General features: G+C 40.8%; 2 protein-coding genes and 1 long non-coding RNA gene across 4 annotated transcripts in view; 2 read left to right on the top strand and 1 right to left on the bottom strand.

Moving 5' to 3' along the window:
- Positions 1-23,571, top strand: part of LOC133716077 (mitochondrial uncoupling protein 1-like) — a gene marked incomplete at its 5' end in the record, with an annotated part of 49,889 nt that extends 26,318 nt beyond the window's left edge. The window contains 5 exons of the mRNA XM_062142822.1: positions 19,893-19,979; positions 21,895-21,985; positions 22,412-22,476; positions 22,731-23,025; positions 23,132-23,571. Of these exons, the coding sequence (XP_061998806.1) occupies positions 19,893-19,979; positions 21,895-21,985; positions 22,412-22,476; positions 22,731-22,775 (288 nt within the window). The remainder of the gene's footprint in view (positions 1-19,892; positions 19,980-21,894; positions 21,986-22,411; positions 22,477-22,730; positions 23,026-23,131) is intronic.
- Positions 1-26,111, top strand: part of LOC133714316 (putative disease resistance protein RGA3) — a 46,561-nt gene that overhangs the window by 14,987 nt on the left and 5,463 nt on the right. The gene's annotated exons all lie outside the window — the stretch shown is intronic.
- Positions 3,931-5,235, bottom strand: LOC133714328 (uncharacterized). The gene is made up of 2 exons (XR_009848596.1): positions 5,173-5,235; positions 3,931-4,203 (listed from the first exon to the last, which is right to left on the bottom strand). It is a non-coding gene; the product is annotated as an uncharacterized LOC133714328 (long non-coding RNA).

The raw sequence follows: 26,111 nt of genomic DNA, 5'->3' as shown, positions 1-26,111 counted from the left end.
TAGCAATCTGTAACAAAGAAAGCGTAAACCCCTTCTGCTGGACTCACCTTGACTCGTAGGAAAATCAAACCCAATGTTTTGGTCACAGTCCCCGCGAAGTTCTTTAGCGTAAGGGAAGTGGATTGGATCTTCTCTTTCTTGATCCCTAGTAGATGCATGGTTCTGGTAGTAATGACATTCACAGCTGCGCCGGTATCAACCATTATCTTGCTGACCTTAGTCCCATTAATTTCTGCTGTGATATACAAAGGTCGCATGTGTTGCACCATGGCGGGTGTGGGTCTTGTGAAGCTCATGAAGAAACCCTTGTTGTTAGCATCTTCAGTCTCAAGGAACACTGCTTCTTTCACCTGCGTTGTTGCGGCTGAAGTGATCTGCAACTGCTGTTCTCCAATCGCGTCAGTTTCTACACATTCCTGCGCAGCGACTGGTAAGGCATACTTAGCAGGGAGCACATAAACCATATTGCAAGAGGTATCCACCATTTCTGTTTCGTCCATGTCATCATCAAGATTGAGCTTGTGTTCATCTGCTGGGATATCGGCGTTGAACCGTTTAACCATGAAAGCAACCAACGATTCCTCTGCGGGGATCACCACCTTGGCTTGTTCGTGCTCCTGTACCATGGAAACCTGGTTCAGTGATTCGAAAAATTGTTTTGCCGCTGGCACTTCCTCTGGGAGAGCGACCACCAAGCTTTGAACTTTCTGCACAATTGCGGACCGATTGTCTTTGCCCCCCCAGCCTGTCAAAGATGGAAGGCTCGCTATTTCTTCCTTCGCGAGATACTCTCCGCCAAACATTGACTTTACGAGATGGCGGCGGTTCTTGCCTCGCGGGAACTAGGGACTTCTCCTGAGCGCTGCTCTTGGGGGCACGTGGCTTTTGCTCTTTGTGTGATACCTTGGGCTGCTGTTTCTGAACTTGCGGGGAAACGAATCTCTTGGAGGCCAGTGCCTCCAATTGTCTCTGATACTCTTCTGGAGGTTTCAGTAATTGCGATGGTTTGATCAGTCCTTGATCTAGTGCTTCCAAGGTTCGCTTTGCTTCTCCAAACCTCCGCTGGAGTTTTCTCTTCCTTGAAGAGCTCATCTCCACCGCCTTGCCTTTCTTCTGTGTATACCATCTCCCTTCTTTGATGGAGGATGTCGACACTGGCGGAATGTAAGGTCTGGTTAAAACCCCTTGCCGCTTATCTACTTGCTCTTCTTCCCTCGCGGTCTTCAACTTTTTGAATAAGTTTGAATCCCTTGGAGAAAGAGTTTCTGAACCACTGTATACTCTTGGGCTGCATGGTTGGAAGTTTCTAGAGGATGATACTAACCGTATTGGCGGCAGAGATCCAAAGCGGACAGTCTGAGATGTTTCCTCATCTAGGGCTTGAGTGTCACATTCTTCCTTGCACCGCGAGCATAGGACGATGGGTAAACGAGTCTTGGATTCCCGCTTCATGACTTTGTCTCCAACCCTTTTCAAATCCTTAGCCGCATGGTCTGGACTTTGATTCTGCTGATCTTTTTCACCCCATGCCACGTCCACCATATTGATGCCGGTATCTGGGAATGGATCTAGGTCCACCAACGTTGCTGCTGTTTTCGGTGACTCTACTTGCAAACTACCGTTATTTAACCAGATTTGGATCTGATCCTTCAGCTTAACACAATCGGCTGTATTATGATTCCACATATTATGGAGTTTGCAGTATTTCTTCCCCCTTAGCTGCTCTGGTTTGGGAAATGGGCCGAAGTCGGTTTTCACCATCTTCGCGGCGATCATTTCATCTAAGATTTCATGCGCTTTGTTCGCATCGTAAGTATAACTTGCGAACTCTGGTTTGGTGAAAACCACCGACTTGAGCTTCACCGGCTCTTTGCACAGCTTCAGTTGCTTTAGCGTTGAAGCCTTTTTCCCGGTGAGTTCCAAGGCAGCTATCTCATCTTCTTCAGACTCATCAGCCTCTGCTGTACTAGATTCCTCACTCTTGTATTAAGGATCAAAGGAACTGGATTGATGGCTGAGTGCAGCCACTATTCGGCGTTTCCCTGGGATGTATGTCCCCTTCGAGGCGTTTTTCATAGCGTCCATCTCCCTGAGCAAGTGCTCGAAACTTCCTACTTCTGTGATCAGTTCCCCCATGGAATTGAACATGCTTCCATGCTGTTTTTTGCGTTGGCGGGGATCTAAGCCTTTGATTGCCAATTTCACCAATTCTTTCTCCGGCAGAATCACGTTCAACTTTCCTTTCTGGATCGGAAAGCGCTGAAGGTACATGACAGCGGATTCAGTTGGCTGCTGAGCCATCTGAGTGAGTGAAGCCAGATCTAATTCCGGCTCGATAGTCCCGAAGGTTTCCTTGAACAGCTTCTCCATCGCGGGCCAACTCGCAACTGATCCCGGTTGCAGCTTAGTGAACCAGGTGAAGGCAGACCCCGATAAAGAAGTAGCGAAGATGTTACACTTCAGATTGTCGTCGTTCTGGTACTGGCCACACTGTACTCGAAACCTAACCAAATGGGCCGCGGCATTTTCGACTTCCTCTCCTAAGAAAGTAGAGAACGTAATGTTCTTATATCCCCTAGGATAAGGTGTCTGTGTAATATGCGGTGGGAATGGCCCTTGGTAGGCCTCCTCCAGGTTAGGCCTCTGGTTCGCGGCCCTGATCATTGCTTCTACCTCCTCTCTCCTTATATATCTTGGATCAGGAGGAGGTGGGTGAACCACTGTATCATCAATTGGCCAGATCAGCGGTGGCGCCTGTGAAGCCTGATTAACTAAAGATATGCCACCTCCATGGGTCATTTTGTGTCGGGTTGACGTCTGCGACGTAAAACCCACTGCTGACTGACCCTTTGTGGCTGCGGTGACCTTCGCTGGACTTTCAACCCGGTCGATACCATAATGACTTGCTGGAGGTGGATCGTGGTGCACGTATTCAACTCCGTCGCTGTCATATTGGGGAAACAAGCTATGACCAACAGAGGCCCCTTCATTGATTTTCAAAGTCCTGGTCCCTTGCGTGACTGATGACGCGGCGTTGTTCTTCCCACCCGTTGCCACAGTAGTCTCTTTACCTTTGACTGATACAGCAGTAACGGATGTGGTTGTACTGCCGCCGCTTGCTTTTTCTCGAGCATTTGGTGGTATGTACTTGCCAGATATGGGGGACTGACCTAGAGAGCCTAGAATGGCACTAGGATCTCCTAGAGTTTTATGTAGAACCTCTCTGGCCTGATCAAGGTCAGCCTTCTGCATGGCCACCTGGGTCACGACGTTGGATCCTTCTTTGCGAATCGTCGCGACTTCTGAAGCGATGTGTTTGCTTGCGACCAACAGCTCTTCGTGGTTCTTCTGCATTTTTTTGGTTCATGCCATCCAATTGACCTTGTGTTTGTTGTGCCCCTAGCTCAAGCCTCTTGACCGAGATCGTGAACTCATCAAGCCGTCGACGGTCCTCCGCAAGGGCTTTTTCCATCTTCTCATGGTATGCAGCAGAATTCTGTTAAAGGATATTAAGCCGCTCTTCTATGGTCGCATTTTCTGGAACGAGAATAGGCACAAAGTCAATAGTTGTAACTGCGCTCGCGGCTACCTGGGTGATGCTAGACGTATCGCCAGCCTGATTAGGCTGGGCGGCGGGAACTTTCTCGCCTTCAGTAATAGGATGTTGATTTCCTCCTCGTTCAGTTGACATCTCTGTCGATGGAGGGTGGGGAGAAAATCTTTGGATTACTTGTTCTTCGGAAAGATCACGACAATCTGCACGTGAGTGCAGTCTATAACTGGAGGTCTTATGTTTCGGGCAGTTAACGTAAACATTTTGATAAGGGTTTGTGCTTGACTTCCCAATGGCTTCTAGAAGTCTGAATTGAAAGTAGCTGAATTTAATAAGACACTGTGAAGCCACCCTGCTTCCTAGCAACAATCCGCAAATTTCCAAATATAAACATCGTACTACACCAACATAACCACTGATATAAATTACAACCCAGCAATTCAAATCTTTCAACTTCCTCCAATATTATACAACTCCCATACACTCATAATTATACAAATGTATAAATCCAACCTTTTAAGGTAATCAGAGCAATCTATAGAACACACTCGAAATATGATACATAAGGTAGGTTAATAAATAACCTACTGAGGATAGATAGCAAAGGTGGTGCTAGCCTCCACTCCTAAGCCGGTCAGCAACGCTGCGATCTGGGCAATTGAAACCAAAGGGCCCAGGGGGAAAGTACATAAAAACGTTAGCGTGAGTGGACAAAATAAATAAGCATAACGGAAGAAAAGTTTATACTTTCCCACAGATTTAAATTTATAAAATCTCGATGCATGCAACGTTTATAAAACATATTTCTTTAAACTCAAAAACTCGTGAAAAACATACCAGCCCCGCTGGTTAAAAGAAATCGGACTAGCCCCGCTAGTCAAGTAACGATAAAATATGGGGAAGAAATTTCACCATACGAAAGAAGGGAGCCTCCTAGGCTCGGGTCGGAGTGTCCCACACTCTGGAGCATCCCATGCTCTGCTCTTACACACCCACGAACACATAGTAAGCAGGGAGCAGTACTAATAGGCTAGCTAGCAATAAAATATGACGACCCAGGTATGGTGGGTAAAAACCATTCAAATCCAGTAAATCTATAATGCTTCCCCATGTCCCGTGAATAAAGAAAACACGGGTACGATTCCCAACCGTACCCGGAAATTCTCGTAGTAAGTCACAAAAATCAACAGCGTGTCCCACACGCTAAAAGAATAATTAGATTATCAATAAGGCATTCCCAATGCCAAAATCGAAAGTCGATACATAAATATGAAGATTTACTTCATCAAAAACTCATTCCGAAAATAAAATCTCAAATTGACGAATATAAATATAATATAAATAGTATAAATCCGGAAATCACATCGAAAACAATTCGTCGAAAATCAACATCAATTATAAATTCGAATCCGAGCACAACAACTTAATAACCGAAATTCACAACCGGTATAAATCATAAATACTTCATAAAAATCATTATTGGAAGCAAATCCACGTAATAAATCACAATCGAATTCCGAAATCAATTCATATGCTCGGAAAGTAATATGTTAATTAAATAGAACATACTTTAATAAATAAATGCATGCATCACTTATTTGAAACAAAAGTCCACTCACAGTGTACGGCTAAACCTGCCGTCGATCCGAACCCTCCTCGAGGGAATCCTCCTCACGTCCTGTACAATATAACGTTCGTAAACCCATAATTACTGGATGGAAACTTAAATTACGACAAATAAAAAAAACCAAACCCCCACATTGTCTTTGTATACCCAAAACCTCCAAAAAAAATTTCCACTAACGTCATTCCGTTAATTTAAGGGCTCTAGGGTAGAACCAAGGAAATCCGATGAATAAATTCCTCGTAAATAAATTAACCAACTCCACCCTTAGAACAATATATCAAAACCCATACTCACACTTCTCCAAAATTCACCAAACTTCACATACAAGCTCTACAACATCTCTACAATTTAATAGGCTAAAAACTGAAATTAAAACACTGCCCTACACGCCTCCACGCGCCACCAACAGTGGCAGCGTGTGGGCCCCACTCGCCGGCGGCCACCACCTCCGATGGTCATCAAATTCTGGAAGCACCACCTACTCAATAGACCCAACATTTTTCACAACTACAACAAGTTCCAATTTTACCTTGAAGGGCTCCAAACTGGCCGGTGAAGTTTTTCCAGAAAAACCCAAGAACCCTAGATATTGCAATTGCCAATCCGGCCTCCACACAACAAATTGGAATGGAAGACCTTAGGGGAAATGATCCTTGGCAAAAACCCGACCTTCGATGTCCGTTTGGTGACCGGAGGTGGCCGGAATCGCCGGAAATCGACGAAAACTCCAAACTGCAGCTGTGAAGAATTTTGCTTCGATCCGAGGTTTCTTGGCCAAATCGTCACAACCCAAGGCCGCTAGGGTGCAGGGAGGAAGGAGGCGCTCTTGTGGTGGCCGGCTGTTCGTCGGTTGGTGGCCGGACGGCGAAAAATCGAGGGGGAGGCAGAGTGACCGAAAGGGAAAGAGAGAGTTCGGGGGAGAGGAGAGAGAAGAGGGTGGGTTTCCGGTTTTGGAAACCTACCACAGTAATTTCTTCTTTTATAACCAAATGTTACCATGAATAGTAACTTTTACATTTTCGGCCATAACTTTCACATACTAAGTCCAAATTTTACGCACCACATATGCACGCGCTCGGTTTAAAGTCCTCTACAACTTTCATAAAGGAAATTTTCTCATAAACGGCCTCGAACAAAAGTCAGCCTTTTAGGGCCACTAAAGTATCGGTAAAAAGTAAAAATTGATAGTAATCGACATTTACCGTCTAAATAGTGAGCAAATCGTTAATTCTAGGTTCGGGACGTAACATGTATAGTGCCAGTAAGTGGATCATAACAACGATAACCCTTCTGGAATTCAGCATAACCAACAAATATACACTTACGGGCACGAGCATCAAGCTTGCTGCGTTGAGGCTTGGGAATATGAACATAGACTACGCAACCAAACACGCGAGGCTCAAGGTTTGGTAACGACGGAAGTGAAAGAAGTTTCTGAAGTTGCTGCTGAGGGTTTTGAAATTCAATCACCCGAGAAGGAGTACGATTAATGAGGTAGGCAGCATACTTCACAGCTTCTCCCCAATATTCACGAGGTACATGCATGTCAAACAAAGAAGCACGGACAACTTCAAGTAACTGTCGATTCTTTCTTTCTGCCAATCCATTCTGCTGAGGAGTATACGAATTCGATGTCTGATGTCGAATTCCATGAGATTGCATAAACTCCTGCATAGGGCCATTAACATATTCTCCGCCATTGTCAGATTGGAAAACTCGAATAGTCTGTTGGTACTGTGTAGACACCATCTTGTGAAACTCTTTGAACCTGGAACATACATCGCTCTTGTTCTTCAATAACGACACCCAAGTCATAAGGGTACAATCATCAATAAACGTCACATAATATCGAGCTCCAGAAAGAGAAGGGATCTTGGCAGGACCCCAAACATCAGAAAGAATTTTCATAAACGGAATGGGACTTTTATTAAGACTGGGTGAATACGAAATTCGATGACTTTTAGCCAGTTCGCATATATCACAATGAAAATCTGAATCACTAACAACCGAAAACAAATGAGGTTGCAGTTTCTTAAGATAACGAAATGACAGATGACCCAAACGACGATGCCACAGCCACACTGTTTCCTTAGCATTCTCTACTCCATTGACCTGATTCACTTGTCCAAACAGCTGTTGCTCTCCACTTTCTGTCAGATCCAAGTAGTAGAGTTTCCCCCTTCTAACACCATAACCAAGAATCTGCCGAGTCAGAATGTCCTGAAACACACAGAAAGAGGGATAAAAAGTCACAATACATGCTAGTGCTAGGATAATCTGGCTAACAGATAGGAGATTATATGCTAATGAAGGGACAACCAATACAGATTCAAGGGTTAATGTATCAGATAAGACAACAGAGCCTTCTCCGGTTACTGGAGTTGGAGTACCATCAGCAGTAGAAACAATATTTTGAGATGAGGGTTTCAGCTTTTCCAAGAGGCTAGGATCATTAGTCATATGGTCAGATGCACCTGTATCAATTATCCAAGAACTATTCACAGATACCTTACTCCTCATACCTGACTGTGCTACATTAGCGGAGGCATTAGATGGTTGCTCTTCCTCTGCAGTAGCTACGGTAGCTTTTTCAATATTCCTTCGCGGTTTCTTGGTGAAATCCCACCAATCAGGGTAGCCAATTACTTCATAACATCGTTGCTTGCTATGACCCAAATTTTCACAGAGCAGACACTTTGTATTTGCATATGGATTTATTTTACCCGGAGGGCGGCGTGATGGAGGAGTTGAGAAGCCTGGGGGCATATTATGGAGTGCAATGGTCGCGGGGTCGTTTTCCATTGAGCAAAAAACAAGGCTTGCACGTGGGTCCGTCGGCTAGACTTAATGAGAAGAAAGCAAAGGCCTGTAGATTCATGTCATCTCTTTACGTTTTCTAGTGAGAGAAGCTCCTCCTTCTCTCTAGCAACCCAGCTTCCAGTTTTCCCCCTCCTCCCCCCCTTTCTTGCCAGATCTAGATCACTCCGATATGGATCTTTGGCTTGAAAGTTGGGGGAGATATTTTCCCTCTTCGTGAGGCTTATCCCTACCCTTCTCGTGGTAGCTCCCTCCTGCCCCGGTGGTGGCAAGTATGGTTTCCCTTTTGTCTTTGCTTTCTTTTCCTTCCCAAATCCCCTTTTCCAACCATTCCTAATCTTTAATTTTCAGCATACCAATCTCTCTTTGTCTCAAATCTCTTATTCATCATGGTTAAGATGCACATCCTCCTCACCCATCGGACTCCACTTCACCGATTGCTCCTTGGTCCATCGGAGCTCTGTCGTCGGCGTTGTTTGGATTGTCTGTTTTAACGGGTTTTTCCCGTCCCTGCGCGTAAAACTGTTGAATACAGTAGTGCAACAAGGGTCTGCACGGTCTACGGCCGTCTGTCCCTTTGATCCCTCTGCGGATCAGTCTCCTTCTCCTTATCTCTTTTTCTTTTTTTCTTCTGCTTTGGTTACTGACTTTGTTTCTGAGGATGTTTTGTATGGTTTAGAGATTTGGGTTATGGAGATCTTTCGATGGGTTCTATGCTGCTGTACTTGCACGGGATTGTTTTGGTTGGACTTCATGTCTTCATCGGCAGATCTGGTGACGTTTCTGTGTCACCTTTGGGCTTGGCTGGTGGCGGCGACGTCACTACGTCATCTCCCCTCCTGTTCGATCTGCACTGTGGCTGAAGATTGTAGGGCTATTTGGTTTTGTTTGTTGCTTTTTATTTGGGCTCGTTTTGGGTCTTTTGTTTGTAATGTTGTTCTTGTTTGAATAAAAATCTTTCCATCACCAAAAAAAAAAAAAAAAAAAAAAAAAAAAAAGGCCTGCAGATTCGGTTTCAATAGTCCTCTCTGGACTTTCACAGTCAACGTGCAGAATGCCCAGAAGAATGCAAAGTCATGTACTTGCGGCAGGTCTTGTCGGCTTAAATTAAACAATATTGCAAACAAGACTTGTGGTTGTTAATTAAACAATGCAGCAGCTGGACAAGTGGGCTAGTACTTTAATCAAACAAAGATATGCGGCAATAATCTGATTTCCAGGAATTGTTTCGGACTTCGAGATTTCAGGATTTGGGAATGGCTTGACTTCAATGGTTTGTGATGTTCTACGGGATTCGGATTTCAAAAGAGTACGGTGCAGGTTCAAAGGATTGAATTTGGCTTTGATACCAAGTAGAAAATAAGAATTATGATATGTTTGTTATGTTTCAATGTAATATTCATCTCCAGCTAGGAGGTTAATATCGAGATACAAGAGTAGTCCTAATAGGAAAACATCTCCTACAATTATACAGGAAAAATATAATCTACACCTACAAGGAAAGTAAATATTTACAGAATATTCTACACTCCCCCTCAAGTTGGTGCATAGATGTCAATCATGCCCAACTTGTCAATCAAGTTGTCAAACACTTTCCTTGCTACTCCTTTCGTAAGAACATCTGCTAATTGATCTTCTGTATACACAAAAGGGAAACGGATGATTTGAAATTGGTATCAGAGCGGGTCATTCTCCAATTGCGTCTCTACGTAGGCACGTATCATGAGCCCAAATTGGAGTTCCCTGTATTGCCATCGAAATTACCAAGTGTCCAGTGTGGGCCTTGGATTGTATCGACCAAGTCTCCGATATGAGACTTGTGTCCCAATTTCCAATGTGGAAATTGGATTAATTAATTTCACGTGCAGACCTAGAGTTAGGTTGCACGTGAGGGGGCGTGTTGGAGAGGAAAGATCTCACATTGGAAAAGTGACAAATAAAATATAACTTATAAGTGGGTGGATCTGATCGGAGCATAATTATGCGATAATAATGTTGGTAATTTCCCATATTTACTTTGTTAGTTTATCTTATTTTCGGGTTAATTTAGTTATTTTTATGTTTATTAGGTTTGCCAAAGCAAGGAAAGAAATATGAGCAAAAGGAAGGAGATATGTGCAAATAATGGAGAAGTGTGGAATCTTGATGAGTCAAGGAAGCATACGGCAACATGAAGAAGAAGATATTCAGCAATTAATTCTCTTGGCTGCCCTTATTGGATAGAAGGATGTCAATGAATCCAAAATCAATCAGAACATTAATAAAGGAGCTTTTCGTGGAAGCCAAGGAATTAGAGTCCCAAAAGGAAAGAAGAAAAGAGTTACAAACTGAATAAAATCTCTCCTTGGACGTTCAAGAAACCTACCATCACACATACGGAAGAGGAGAGACGCACAAGAGCTGAAGAAGAAGAAGAATTACAACCATCACCGAAAACGATCGATCGCTGCCTGCCGACGATCGATCGCCGATCAGCCTTTTCCTATTTCTTGGTTTTTGTTGTCTTCTTTCTCCATGAACTCAACTGTGTTTTTAACTTCCATTATGTGTAACTAAATTTCCAGTAGCTAGGGGGCAGTTGAAGCCCCTAGACATGATCCACAACATGCTTTGACATTCAATTTGTTTTCCGATTAATAAAGTTGAGGTTTTGTTTACCGATTTCTCATTGATGAGTTCTATGTTTGTATGCTTTGGAGGCCTACTTAGTATGCATGCTAGGGTTCTAATACTTTGATTATTTGATGCCTGGATCAATAGTTGGATTCCTCAAATTGTCTAGAGAAGTAATTGGTGGTTTTCACTATCAAGTAGACAAAACCCTAGGTTTAGCAAGGCTCTAAGTTATTTGCGATGCCTAGTGATTGCTCAAACTCTTTTCAAACTTAATGATCTCTGCATGTTTAATCTAATAAACGTACCTTTAGGTTGCATTGCTTGGGAATAGTCTAGGTGTAGAGCACTTCCTGCCTAGCGTACAAAGTAAGAAAGAGTAATAGGTTGTGTTCAAGCGTACCGAGCCAATCTGAGCGTCTTCAACTAAGTTAAGTGGAAGTAAATTGGACAAAGTGTGTTGTGTGTGATTGTTGGAGGTGGATACTTCCTTCCTAGCTAGTTTCATCATCTTGATATCAACCAATCTCAAATCAGCTTTTCTTTATTTTACGTTCTGTTCTCTGTTTTAACGTATTTTATTCTCATAGTAAACGAACTCCAAAAATTCCCAAATTTTGTGTGCTGGACGCCTTGTGTGTCTAGTACGTCTCTGTAAATTTTCATATTTTTCTGGGTTGTTTTGGTTAGGATTTTAAGTTGTTTTTCGACTGCTGTTCAGTAGGAACTGCAGTCACGTTTTTGTAACTTTCATTGAAGCAATTAGTTTAACTTAATCCTCTGCGGGAGACCCTTATTTCCCTATATTACAATCGACATATTTGCAGGAGAATAAGGAAAATCAATAGCTATAAATTCAGCTATCAGGATCTCACCCAATTGTACCAAGGCATTTTGTGATTAAAACCCAACACCTAATGGGTGGTTAAGTTGGGACAGTATCGGTATAATGGTGGGCCACGGGCCACGCTTGTCGCTGTTTAACAATATTGCCTAGCTTTAAATCTTTACGTGTGTTAAATTTATACAAGCCAAACATTGACAAGTTGCCAAGTTCAATTGAAAAGTTGACACACTTGAGGTATATGAAAGTTATGGGAAGAAATGTCAAAGTATTTCCTAAATCTATTGGTCAGCTTTATTACCTTGAGACCTTTAAAATGCCCTTATCATGTTGAAGAGTTCCTAAAGATGATTGCTGATATGATCAACTTGAGACATGTTTATTTTGGTGAATGTGCGAAAGTTCCAGTTGGGATATTGGGAAGATTGACTAATCTCATATCATTACCTTTTCTGAAGGTGGTAAGGAGACTGGACCTAGAATTGAGGAATTGGATGGGTTAAACCATTTGAGAGACGCCTTATCTATCTATAATCTGGAGCATGTAAGAGATGGAGAAGAAGCAGTGAAAGCAAAGTTAGTTGATAAGAAACATATACACAAGATAACTCTCCACTGTAAGTTTATTAGACCAAGCAACAATGTTGACAATGAGGATGATCGATGTACTTGAAGGCCTGCGACCACATTGTAATTTGAAAATTTTGAAGATTCAGGGTTCGTGGGTGATAAGTTTCCATCACGGTTATTGCTTGCCAGCAACTTGAAAGAAATTGATTTAACAGGGTGCAACAAATGAGAACAAGTCTCAATACTCGGCCATCTGCCAAATCCTACACATGTTAAAGATGGGAGGACATGCAAAACCTAAGATGCTTGGGGTCTGAGTTTTTTTGGTTAATTATGATCAAATTTCCGGTGCATCAACAAGTGACAGAGAAAGACTTAAATGACCCGCTATTTCATTCGGATTTCAAGTCTTATCTGAATTTACAGCCCTCACCGTTTAGTCAAGAAATAAATAAAAAACAAACCGACCCAAACCCGTTCAGCCTTTTGAACTCTTGGATCGCTGAGCCTCAGCCCCACTCGTCACCTTCACATACAGCAATCTCAATCTCCCCCAAACACTCAAATTAGGGCACTGTGTTTGCAAGCTCCACATTGGAGGTAACAATTCTCATCTTCATGCAAAAACCATAAATTTACATACCCATTTGGTACAATTTGAGTAAAGTAGGTTTCTTTTTGGCTATTCAACTCAAATGTGCGTGTTCATCTTTGGGCAGGGCGCAGTTGAGGCGTTTCTTGTTGGAGAAGTATGAGTTTGGGGCTTACAAAGCGGAATTGCTGTGTTGGGTTGTGGAATTAAGTAGCAGAGATGATTGCAGAAAAGCCCAGTTGGATTAGGCATGAGGGTTTGCAAATTTTCTCCATTGATGTTCAGCCTGGTGGACTTAGGGTTGCCACTGGTGGGGGTGACCACAAGGTGTGACTCCTCTCATTCTTTCTGCTTTCTTTGCTGGATTAGGAGTAGGAATGTGAAAGAAAATTGAATCTTTTGAGGAACACTGTAGGTTTTCGCATCGAGTGATGTATCTTTATCATCATTGTTGTTCTGTTTGCTAGGAAAATTAAAAGAAGTGATATCAGAAACCCTCTTGATACGTCGATTTAGCTTCATTTGTTTGAATCTGCAATGATATCCTCTGCCTTGTTGCTTTAGAAATCTGATGGAAATATGTTGGAATTTGTTTTTACGTGCATTTTTTTTTTTTTTTTACATCTTTCAAAAAGCAGCTATCGTCTCATAACTCGATACAATATATGTTTCATTATACTTGAAATATCACAAAGTAAAAGTAGATTGTTCCATTATATTTATAGGGCTTTTTCAATAACTAAATCATGTTTTTCATTTCATGTTCTCTGTACAATTCATCATTGTACACGTTCTTTGAACAGCACTCAATTTCATCGACTGGGAATGTCTTGCATTAGAAAAATTTACTCACAGTTACATGTATGGGTCACCTTTGTCACATCAATTTGTGTGGCATCATTTGCTGTACTAAAATATGGAAGTGATTTACTCATTCTTACCAATTTCAGGTGCGGGTATGGAAAATGAAATCCTTGGGCTGGGATTTCTCAAATGAAGAATCAGCCCAAAGGCTACTTGCAACCCTCCGTGATCACTTTGGTTCTGTGAATTGTGTTAGGTGGGCTAAGCATGGTCGATATCTTGCATCAGGATCTGATGATCAAGTAATTCTAATTCATGAGAGGAAGCCAGGTTCAGGAACCACCGAGTTTGGCAGTGGAGAGCCCCCTTATGTCGAGAATTGGAAAGTTGCAAAGACTTTGAGAGGTCATACTGCAGATGTGGTAATAATTTTTCTTGCATTGTTTGGATATTTGTTGCACCCGAAATAAATTCTTTTGCTCCTTAGTTATTGAGTATGTTTCTCTTCCCAAATTTGATTGACCTTTTGTTTTCAAACAATGTGTGTTCTTGCCTTTGGGATTTACTTCAAGCTGCAGTAAGTTTGTTCTCTGAAGCTACCAGAAGGTTTATATAATCTTTGGCTTTTTCTACAACTGTCCCAACGAAGGGAAAAAAATGGGGGGATGTGGGATAAGTTTTTATTGAAATTCCCTTAAATAATTGCAATGTGTTTGTATAGTTCTTGGTTGTATTGTCTAACTGCAGTGCTGCTTTTATGTGGCTACAGTAGGTGGATCTCAATTGGTCTCCAGATGGCTCGATGCTGGCCAGTGGAAGTTTAGATAACACTGTACACATCTGGAATATGAGCAATGGTATTTGCACTGCTGTTCGTAGGTGTTATTCTAGCTTGGTTAAAGGAGTTACTTGGGATCCGATTGGCTCCTTCATAGCAAGCCAACCAGATGATAAGACTAATTATTTGGCGAACAAGTAACTGGAGTCTTGCTCACAAAACAGATGGTCACTGGGCAAAATCAGTATGTCAATTGTGGTTTGAAGTTCTGTGTTTTGTTCTATAAGTTGGTGATATAAAAATCTGACAATGTTTGTTTCTGCAGCTTGGATCTACCTTTTTCAGGTGGCTTGGATGGTCCCCTTTGTGGTCATTTCATTACTACCACTCATGGGTTCCAGACACCAAGGCATTCAGCACCTGTTCTTGAGAGAGGGGAATGGTCTGCTACTTTTGACTTCTTAGGACATAATGCACCTGTGATTGTGGTGAAGTTTAACCACTCAATGTTTAAGAGGAATTTTTCCAATGCTCAAGAGGGGAAAGTTGCACCTGTTGGGTGGACCAATGGCACTTCAAAAATAGGTGGGAAAGAAAATGAATTACAGCCTTATAATGTTATGGCAATTGGGAGTCAGGATTTTACAATAACTGTATGAACGACTGCAAGTCCCCGCCCTCTCTTTGTAGCAAAGCATTTCTTCACTCATAAGTGTTGTGGATTTATCTTGGTAATATTCTCATTTCCAGAGTACCTACCATTGGTCCATTAGGTTCTTTGTGTTTTATTTATTTATTATCTATTATTTTGGTGTTATCATTTTTTTCTCATCTTTTTGTTCATTCCTTTCTTTTTCTGCTGGAAACAGGAGCCCAGATGGTTATTCACTTTTCACATGTTCTTTGGACGGTTCAGTGGCTACTTTCCATTTTGAGGTGAAAGAGCTGGGCACTAGATGAATTTAAGAGAAGTCGTTATGGTGATGTTAGAGGTAGGCTGGTAAACTTAGCAGAAAGTCCAGCACAGATATTGCTTGAGGCAGCTTCTGCTAAGCATGCCCTAAAGGAAAAAGTGGTTCGGGATGTTCAGCAAAGCCAGACAATCAAACCTTTTGTGGATGTGGTGGTTGCAACAAAAGTATCTGAGGGTCAAGTTGATGATAGGAAGAAGAGTGGAGGAGCTTCTGGTGATGTTTTAGATAAAGTTTCAATGCCTGCTCGCATGCATTTCTTGTCCTGTAAAGCAAAGATAATATGGACGACTTGATGGTCGAAAGAGGATTATTCCAGAGGCAGTTGGTGTGCCTCTCCAGAAGGAAAATATTTCTGTTGGGGCTCAGTCCCAGGCAGTCCTCTTTACTCTCTCATTTTAGAACATCAAAAGCTCTATTTTCTCTAGTTTTATGTTAGTTTGTCATAGCTTGTGCATAGTTCTTTTGAGTTTGTGTGAGAAATACTTGTGTAGGCACTTGGTATTTACCAAAATCGAAGTTACTACACACTCTAGATCAATCACAACACTTGGTTTCGCACATCCAAGCCTTTGCTCTTCTTTGTTCTTGAGTTTTTTGGATGTGTATGGTGTCTTGGGTTGTAAAAACCAAAAATCTCATACCTTGAAGCAATTCTCTCATCATTTTACATCTATATAGCTAGGTGGGATCTTTGAAACCTTGGTTTGACTCCACCAGGAGTCAAACCCGTAGGTAGTTCTTCATTTTCCCCTTTATTCTCTTTAATAATCACAGAGGATAACGTTGCCCTAAGGAGGAAGTGCCAGAGAAGAAGTTTTTGGTGGAACCAGGTCCACATCAGACGGCGGGGCCGGTCATTCCAGCCCTAGTCTTTAAGGCGAATGTCCAGCATACTATCTCTCCTTCTTTGTTGTCTGCTTTGAAGGTTCCAAATATGTTGAAGAGGACTGAAAATCCAGCCTCTGCCGAAGATGGTGGCGTCATCGGTGTCCAAGGGGACTTCTGCGTGTCCTCTGGCTGTTGGTGTGCGTCGTGCAAGAGAGGGGGAGGATCAGGAGGATGGCAAGATGGCTAAACATAGTCTTGCCCTTGTTCCGGTGGGTCTGCCCAAAGGGTTGGTTGATGTGACTATAACCTCGGCCCCAAAAGTTTACAAGAAAAAGGGCAGGCCTCGTGGCTTGAGAAACATTCCCAAAGTCTCACCGGCGACATCAGTTTGTGGTGGCTCTGAGTCGATGGTGTCGATTTCAACTGAGGGAAGGTTTGCAGGCTTGAGTGCAGGGTTTGTCGGGCTGGAGTCCCTTTCCCATTTTGGTTAGGATAAGCATCCCTATGTTTCTATGGCGAGGCAGGTCTTCCTTGATTGTTGCGACGTACACCATGAGGGTCTTAGGCAATAAAATGATCCAGGGAGTGTTTCAACATAGGAGACGTAGGGATATAATTTTTTTTTTTTTTTGCATTTCTTTTTGTTGCAGTTTCCTCTTGGATTTTCCTTTTGTTCTTAGTCCTTTTAAGTGAGCATGATTTGTACTAGGAGGGGTCTATGGAGCCTTCATGCTTGACCGAGTGAGATCATATGATTTTATATTAATGAATCAGTCTTCCGTTGCCCTAAAAAAAAAAAAAAAAAATTGTGAGTTTCTTTTAATCTACACCCAAACCTATAACTAAGATAAATAATAAAACATGGTTTTGTTAAAAATTACTAAAGATGCCCCAAGCCCTAAATGTTCAATCAATACCTAGATTGGTGGTTTCAATATCGTCATCAATGTTTATTGGTTATTTGCTGATATAAATGGATTGCACAATTAGATGTTGGTGAGTTTCCTTAACAAGTTGCGCATCTATTTAATTAGGGAGAAAAGATTGAAGAGCTGTCTGGTACTTCCTCATATAGAGGTATTTGTGGTATGCGTTTTGTATGTTAATTCACATATTTGTAATACCCAAATGATATATAGGAAGACGCCTAAATTATAGGCATATGAATCATGCACATATTTGTAATACGCATATGATAAGTATGCATATCCAAAGTGATAGGATGATACCCAAGTTATAGTATCTGAATCATGCACATATTTGTAATACCCATACGATATGTATGCATATATGAATCATTGTAGAACTGTTTGGTTAATTCCTCGCCAAGAGATATTTGATGTTTGTGTTTTGTTTTTTTAGATTTATGCTAATGAACATGTATATATGGGTTTCAAGATAGCTGGTAGTTTTTACCACATTGACAAAGAGAAATATCTAAATAAAAGAAATATAAGAATTATTGTAACACACTCTGATGATACACACATATATTTAGAACTTAAGGACAAAAGGGCAAAGCAATCTTTCTTGGTAAGCATGAAAAACAAAGAACTTAAGCTTGAGAGAATTCTCAAATTCCAAATAAAATTTCAGCTCGAATTAATGTAAGTATTAGTCGACTTCTAGCAAAATCATACGGAACACTAACAATCGCATTCACAATTAGAAGAATGAAAATGCAAATACCTAAATGTAGTGAGTAAGGTTCTGCTTTGGTTCTATTTGAAAATGTGTGCCTTACGCATGACATATCCTACTTTATTTCATTTTTCATTTTCCCTGTAACTCTTCGACCTCAAGTAATTGCTGAAAACTACTCCCAAAGGTTATAATTGTCAACTTATCCTTGAGTTTGCAAAATGAGCCTAAGTGCTTAATAAAGTGTCCATTTTTTAGGAGAATAGCTTAAAACCGACATTTGTCAAATTGAGAAAAAGTATTGGTTTTAAGAATTCTTTTTTTTTTTTTTGAATTAATGATATCTCATTTATAATCGCATGCCAAGAAGGCCATTACATACCCACCCGCTGTCACATAATAATGGACAAGACAAGGATTCGTGGGAGAGCCACAGTGGTACATAGGATAGACCAACTATATTCGAACTTATCGCACAACTTATTCAAAGCAAGCCTATAACCATGGAGAAATTCTAGACCATAGTAAATAGGCATAGTTCCTTGAAAAAAAACTAAATCTTCTCCTTGCCTTCCAAGAGGGGACTAGGAGGTTTGGTTGTGTCCATCCTCCTGGATCCCAAATCCGAAACCCTAGGGAGCCAGAGTCCATTAGCTTGGTCCGCACTTGGGCACAACTCCAATTCCAGCCAGCTGTGGACCCCCAGAACAATTGAGGCAGCCCAATATATTTGGGCCCCAATACTGATTTGGACACCCAAACCAATTTTGGCACCCAACCCGTTCTGTCATCCGCTCTGCCGCCGGTGAACAACGCCGCTCCGGCCTTCATCCTCTGCAAGAGCCTCAATGCCAGGACAGTTCGGACTGCCGATCCAGCAGATCGGAGCGCAGTAAAAAGAGCAAAAGCCCGGAGCCCCGCTCCCACCATTCTTCTAAGGGACGCAGAAACCATTGTTGTCGTCAGTTCATGCCGGAAAACAGAAAATCCAGCCTGAAAACCTGGCTTTAGCCACCGGTCAACAGCAATTCCAGAAGCCTTGAGACGTGCTCTTCGCGGTCGGGCTCTACCCACCACCGCTTGTGTTGGTTCCCTCGACCACTCGGCACCGATGACACCCCCATCTCCTCTGACGTCGCCTTGGTTTGGCGTGGTGAAAGAGAGAGTTTGATATACCGCCTCAACAAAGGGGGATCTTCGTTGGGGAGTTGTCAAAAACAATTGACATTGATTTGTCTCCAGGAGATTGCAAGAGGCAGAGAGTGAAGCCTTGCTTGCCGTTAACGTCAGCGCCGTGCGCCTCCGATGGGGCCCCAGGCCATAGTGGCGGCTAGGGTTTAGAAAACGGACTAGGAGGCGGAGAGCCATTGGTCCTATAGAAGGATTATGGTTCCAGTCAACATTAGTTTGGATGTTTATTTAATTTCATTGTAGATATGTAATTCTTGGTTTTAAGAATTCTTAAACAGCTGTGATTATGAAATATTGATAACCGATGTTAATGGTGCGGTTTTCAGTCAATACCAAAAACACGAACCAATGAACCACCTAGTCCACCTCAAGTAAAAAAAGTGACCCATAAAACGTTCATAACCCCATTTGCTGCTGGCCCTTCTTCTTCGAACCCGCGAAACCCACCGTCTCACCCTCAAAGTCTCAACGAGGACTCTCCCGGAGGCCGGAGCAAAAAACCTTGCCGGCGGAGATCGTCAAAGTCGTTTTCCCTGACCACCTCATCCTCGCAGACCTTCCGGTGGCCAAGGGCATTGGGTCAGCCACCGCAGCTTCGCTTGTCAAGACAATCGGTCGCCGGTCCCGTCGTCAGCTCGGTGATTTCCCGATTGCTATCTATGGAAGACTAGTATGTGAAATTGAGCTTTATATCTTTGGTCTAGAAGACTAGAATTGAATGCTTTTCAAATTGATTGTGTTTGGATTGAATAGCTTGTTGTGTTGTGATGTGTCAACGATTCCTTCCCATAACTTTTAGCATATTCTAAGCTTCCTTCATAAAGTTGAGAAGTTGTCCAAATTGATTAGAATATTTATGTATCCTTACGGGTGAGATGTTAATTTGAAAGCTTTTACGTTTTAATTGTTGATCCAAACAAAAGATGTAGGTGATTTAGTTTCCATGTCATTAGTATATATGCCATTGTATCTATGTTTTCACAGGAGTAGGGTTTTACCTTGTAACTTTGATTTCGATGCAATATACCGCTTTGTTAATTTACGATTTGTTGTTTTGCAGGGACCTTTGGCCTTTTATAAGGGCTTCAGCCCAAATTTTGGAAGGCTAGGATCTTGGAATGTGATCATGTTTCTAACCTTTGAGCAGGTACATGTATCGAAACCTTTCTATATCTCTTCAGCTGTTTGTGTTTTCTGGTCTGTGCCCTGGTTTTTTAATTTCACATCAGTAGCGGTCTGAATTGCAGCATAGAAATTATATTATGTGATGGAATCAGAAAATCTCTATAAATAATTAGCCACTTCTGATGAAATCTTTATCAAAATTTATCTATGGAGCTTTGTTTTTTTTTTTTTCATCATATAAACCTGGAAAGTTTTCATTTTGTAATCGCTTTCCCGTCTCTCAAAGTAAATTGAATTGCTTTTCTCATCTCTTATTCTTCAGGCAGGCTAAGAAGTTCATGAAAAGTATAGAGTCAAAATAAGAAGTGAAGCCAAGAGAGTGGATTTAGTTTGGAGGGGTAGCATCTAGAGCAAACAGTAGTTGTTTTAGAGAATAATAAGGACCTCGACAAACCTTTTTCTCCCATATTTCAGCTAGCTGAGGAGAAGAATCCTGTGAAGGAAAACTGCTTATTGGAAGCTCAAAATTTAAGAAATAATTTGCTTTCGTTTTCTGGATTACATATCTTTCATTGTTATCATATATTGATGAGTTGTGATTATTAAATTTGTCTATCAAGGCTTTAATTGCTTCGTTTACAAAGCCAAATGCTAAATCTTTGTCGTCACCAATGAATGATGGCTTGCAGACATACTCTTGGATTTTCTTTTCTGGTAGATGATTCATCAGTTACTGAAAACGACGGTATAACATGAATGCTGATGCATATTTTTTAAACAATAAAACAAGGGGATTGAAATTGACACTCAATTTTTTTTACAAACCACACCCTCCATGAGTAATTTTTCAGAAGTCAAGAGTTTTTTATTTTTATGTTTTTGGAGGGTGGTTTATTGAAATAGTCCATCTTGGATGGCACCCTAAGCTAACCCGTGGGTGCTGATCAATGAATTGCTGAAACACCTCCAATCTCTGCGACTTCTGTTTGACCTTCATCTGCTCCTGGGTTCGCAGCTTGGTTTCGCGATTTGAACAGCTCGATAAAGAACGATTCCGGCACCCAATTGGTTCACTATCACTGTTTGAAGCTTTTATTTTGTGGGTGTTGTTTGATTTTTTGTTATCTTTGGAGTTTTGTTGTGGGTGTGGGTTTGATTCTTTGGTTTGGATCTGTTGTTTTGATTGATTTGGTAGTTTGATTTTGCGCCCTTTACTGGGATTGTCTACTGTTTTGTGTTGAATCAGCTTCTTTGGCTTCTGGTGTAAGTGTAGGGTTTGTTTTTGAATGGGGTTAGGTCTTTGATTTGCTCAAGGATTAGTGTTTTAGGTATTTGGTTAAGATATAGAGCCATAAAAGCAAATGTCTGGGTCAAAATTTTGACATTTGTTCGTGACGATTTGTTTTGTTTTGTTTAGAGTGAGCATGATGATTTGAACTATCTGCATTTTACTGAATTAGTGTACTCTATTGGTAACTTGGGGACTGAAAGCTTAGTTGACACGATGTTGATGGTAGTGGTGAGATAACCTGAGTGGTGGCTTATGCTTTACTAGAGTCTCGAATGTGAAAACTTTAGATAAAATTGGAATTTCCTTTGTTTTCAAATTATATTGTTATTTTAGTTTTTGGTAGTGATAAAGACTGGTTATTTGTGTTGGGCTCTGTGTAGATTAGTACTGCTTTTTAGATTATTAGGTGTTTTGAGTTTTCTGCGTTTTAGTGTATTTTTGATTTCTTGAGTTGGGAGAATTACTTATTTCCACTTTTGACTGAATAGCGAGAATTGTATGGATTATGCAAGTGGTCTATGTTGGTGTGTCTTGGTCTGAGATGTAATCCTGAAAATATGATAATTCTTGCTCTTTAGTTTGCAACAATGTAACCTTTATCATATATTGGTTTTGAGATTTATGCCTGACAATTGGTTTCAAACAGGGTGGATGCTCGGGCATGTCAATGGACTCCGAGAGCAAAGAAAATGCAAGACCAGATGTTTCAATCATTGAATATAATGGTTTTGAGATAGGTGAGCCTTCTTATTTTCATTCTCTTAGTCATATGAACTTGATTATTTGTGACAGATAATTGATGAGCTATTTGTCGTAGTTAGAGTAACGATTGCACTTTATGCACTAATACAAATGGGTTGCCTTTAAATTTGTTACAAGATTTTCTGTTGAGGTGATATATTTTAGGATTTTGAAAAGGGATTAAAACACACAAATTTAACAAGAGTGGTGACTCATTTCATCTTTGCTATTCATATTTATATTTGTGCTCATTTTGTGATAGATATGTTCAAAGCTTGCCCTCCTTAATTTCATTGACTGCTTATAACTTGCATTATGCATAAGTGAAAGTACTTGAGGCTATGAAAAACTGGCTTTTCCTTTTTAAATGGTATTCGGTAAAGTTGGTGCAACTTTCATGTCTGATTTTTCACCTGATGTAGGACCTGAAGCAGAACTTGCAGCAATCTATTCTGTAATAGGGGAGCAACCGGTTCATATTAGGCAGGTCAGGGGCCGATGTGGCATCTGTTTTTCAATATTATAGATTATTGAACAAGCTTGATTGTGCAGTCCGTACTGATTATAATAACGTAAACATGAAATGTTTTACTTTGAAATTAAGAAAGAAAAGTGTGAATTAAAGAACTTGAGCCAAAATGGTATAATATAACTGAATACACAATTTCAATGATTAAAGAAGATATGACTGTACCTGATGGTTTTGTAGATAACATAATATTTTTTGTTATTGAAGTTTAGATGTCGATTCTATTAAGGAAAAATTATATACAATCTGGTTTATGATTGCGGTGTGATTGGAATGCTGGAAGCTTGAAGGAAGAACTTGCAAAATAGTTCCACGGCTGGAGGAAATGCAGAAGAGAAAAATTGAAAGAAAAAATCAATTTCTAGAAGTTGCAGAGGAGATACAAGTTATTTCAAGTGAAATTAATGGAAGCACAAGTTGCATAAATAGATGTGGATGAAACTGATTTTGTCTTTGAGAAGGCTTGAACAATTGCACAGGCAGCTCCATGCACTCCAAAAAGAGTCGGTTGAGTGCTCTTCTTTCTGTTTACACTCTATCCACATTTCCCGAGAGTTTGTATTTTACATATGCGTACCAATTTTTCATTTATCTATTCTTTTTTCTTTTGCAGAGTGATAGGCTGAAGCAGATACAGGCCCGTCTAGGTACATTGAACTAGCTTTGCTTAGTTGATATGGATTTCAAACAGACAATCAGTGAGGTTATACAGTCTAGATAATTCAGAAGGATGCAAATGATTGAGTGTTGACATGAATTAGTCACTTGGTTTTGTGACCTTCTGTGGCATTTGAATCTTAAGGGACTGAGTTACCAAGAAATTTTTGACCAACCTTTAGCCCAAAATGTTTTGGCTTCCATTTCAGTAATGCTTTTTGTTTAAATGTTAAAAGAGTTCAATGAATATCGACTTAGATTTGAAATTCAGTTCAATATATATTATCTAAGCAGCCATACTCAGTTATTGCTTAAGATGATGTATCATGTATACCAGTGACCTAGCTTAAGCTAATTGTTTAGGATTGAGTTAAATAATACATCTAGCGTTTCGTATAGGTTTCCAAATTTATCTTGCATTGGCATTGTAAGCTCATCCCATCCACTTATCTGATTTCATGGGGTTTTTTTTTTTTTTTTTTTTTGTATTGCAATAAATTTTCAACTGGTTTTTAGTAAATTAAGATACACTGATCTTTTCTATTGTGAAGTTATAGAAAAATGGGTGACATTTCTTATTCCAATGGCAATGCCAATGTGAAAGGAAAGAGCTTTGCTCTTGATATGTATAGTTACTTCTATATGCATTTTCCGTACAATCAGTTACATTAATTGAGTAATCTTGGCTTCTACATCATCTTTTTCCATTTTTTTTTCTTTTTGGGTTCCTATTTCATTTTACACTAGAATGCAAAATAAAATTCTAGCTGACTTATGGCCATATATTAGGGAAAATGGTCCGTACGGTACCCCGCCTTTGGCTCCTTATAACTTTTGGTACCTGATAAAAAAAAAATATTAATACGGTACCTGAAATTCTCTGCCCGACCGAGGATTGGTACATATGGCCGTTAGCTCCATTACGGAAGTTGTCAAGTGACAATTTTTGAAGGGTATTTTTGTCATTTTATGTCTTAATCCTCACTAATTCCAGTCATGTCCCAACTGGACAATACTTGTGGTCAGCCATTCCTAACCATGCTTGACGTGGCTTCCCTATAGCTAAACACCTGTCTTTTAACTTCTTTTAGAATCTTCTCTTCTTCTCAGAGCTCCTCTTCTTCTCAGCTCTTGGTTATGGATCCTCCACCGATCAACGTGGCCAGAAGAAGATGAGAGAGACTGAAAAACAAGAGGGGTGTTGGGTATGGGTAGAATCTGAAGGTCCTTCTTCAACCTTTCACCAATGTCCTCCCTCGCGGCCAAAAGCTCATCTCCAAAGGTCTCTAATGGAGGGAGTCTGAGATCGCTAATGGAGCCAAGATCATGCTCACGGCAAACCCAGAAAATCTAAATTAATTGGCAGAACCATTAGTGCCAAAATATGCAACTTCTCAGTCTATTCTTCAATTCACAATTGCCCCATATGCATCCTCTGTTATCCATCGCTTTTACGTATTTGGGTGTACCAATTTGGTTGACATGAGTTCTCTAGATTCAACCAAGATGCAGAAAAACCAAATCTGAACAAATTTCAAATCAAGATGCATGTAAACCCAACATGAAAATCAAAACCAAAAATGCAGATCTCTTCCCAAATCAAAATTTCATTCTTTTACAAAAATAGGCGCTGTTTCAGGAGGTTTTGGGCGCCTGGAAGAAGAACGATGTGATGGAGATAAGGTTGTAAGGTCGGTGAAGCAAAGAGGCAGCTGATAGCTGTTATCCCTTTGAGAAAAGAAAAAAAATTGTATTTAACTGAAAGGAGGAGGCTGCGGTACTTGTAGAGCTTGTAGGAGAGGGAGTCGGAGCTCCCTGAGATCGGAGGGCGGAGAATTGGTCTGAGACTCGAGGGGTTCGGCGGACGAAGGCGATCTGTAACGGATCTGCTTCCCCTCAAGCTCCAGATTTGGGTCTGAAACCAGGGTTGGGATCAATAACCCCAAATCCCAATCCCAATGCAATCACACACCTTGCTGTTGCGATTTTTGGCATGTGTTTGACCAAATGTGCATAAGAAGAAGAAGGCGAGAGGAGGAGGAGGAGGAGGAGGAGGAGGAGAGAGAGAGAGAGAGAGAGAGAGAGATATATATATATATATATATATAATAAAAATAAAAAAGAGGCATGAAATGACAAAAATACCCTTCAAAAATTGTCACTTGACAACTTCCGTAACGGAACTAACGGCGATATGTACCAATCCTCGGTCGGGCAGAGAACTTCAGGTACCGTATTGATATTTTTTTTTTGTCAGGTACCAAAAGTTATAAGGAGCCAAAGACGGGGTACCGTACGGACCATTTTCCCCCATATATTAAGATCTGAGAGTGAAAGTTCGTTACTTTACAAATTGAATGAAAAGTTCCAGTAATTTTATTATAGAAACATTCTTTTTGACAACAAATATTTGTGATAAAAGTTCAGACAAGACATAAACTTGGATTAGAGATGCCGTAAACAAACCCGCGGGATATGTTGCTTGTTGCTTGTGTAGATCGATCCACAGTTATCTTCACTGTAGATGTGACCATTAAGACTATCTTCACTGTAGATGTGACCATTAAGACCAAAATACGACTTTTCCAAGTTCTCTAGTGGTGAGGAAATTACACACAAAATAAAGCATGATTGATTTAGATTGAGACTTTTCCGAGTTCTCTAGTGGTGAGGAAATTACAAACAAAATATGACTTTTCCAAGTTCTCTAGTGGTGAGGAAATTACAAACAAAATAAAGCATAATTGATTTAGATTAAGACTTTTCCGATTTCTCTAGTGGTGAGGAAATTACAAACAAAATACGAAGTGGGTGATAACAGCTTCCCAAGAAAATTCAACCTTCAGCAAAAGCATGATTGATTTAGATTAAGACTTTTCCAAGTTCTCTAGTGGTGAGGAAATTACAAACAAAATAAAGCATGATTGATTTAGATT

The sequence above is a fragment of the Rosa rugosa genome, chromosome 6 (genome assembly GCF_958449725.1).
Source record: "Rosa rugosa chromosome 6, drRosRugo1.1, whole genome shotgun sequence".
Lineage (NCBI taxonomy): Eukaryota > Viridiplantae > Streptophyta > Magnoliopsida > Rosales > Rosaceae > Rosa > Rosa rugosa.
This window is presented reverse-complemented; position numbering and strand designations above follow the sequence as displayed.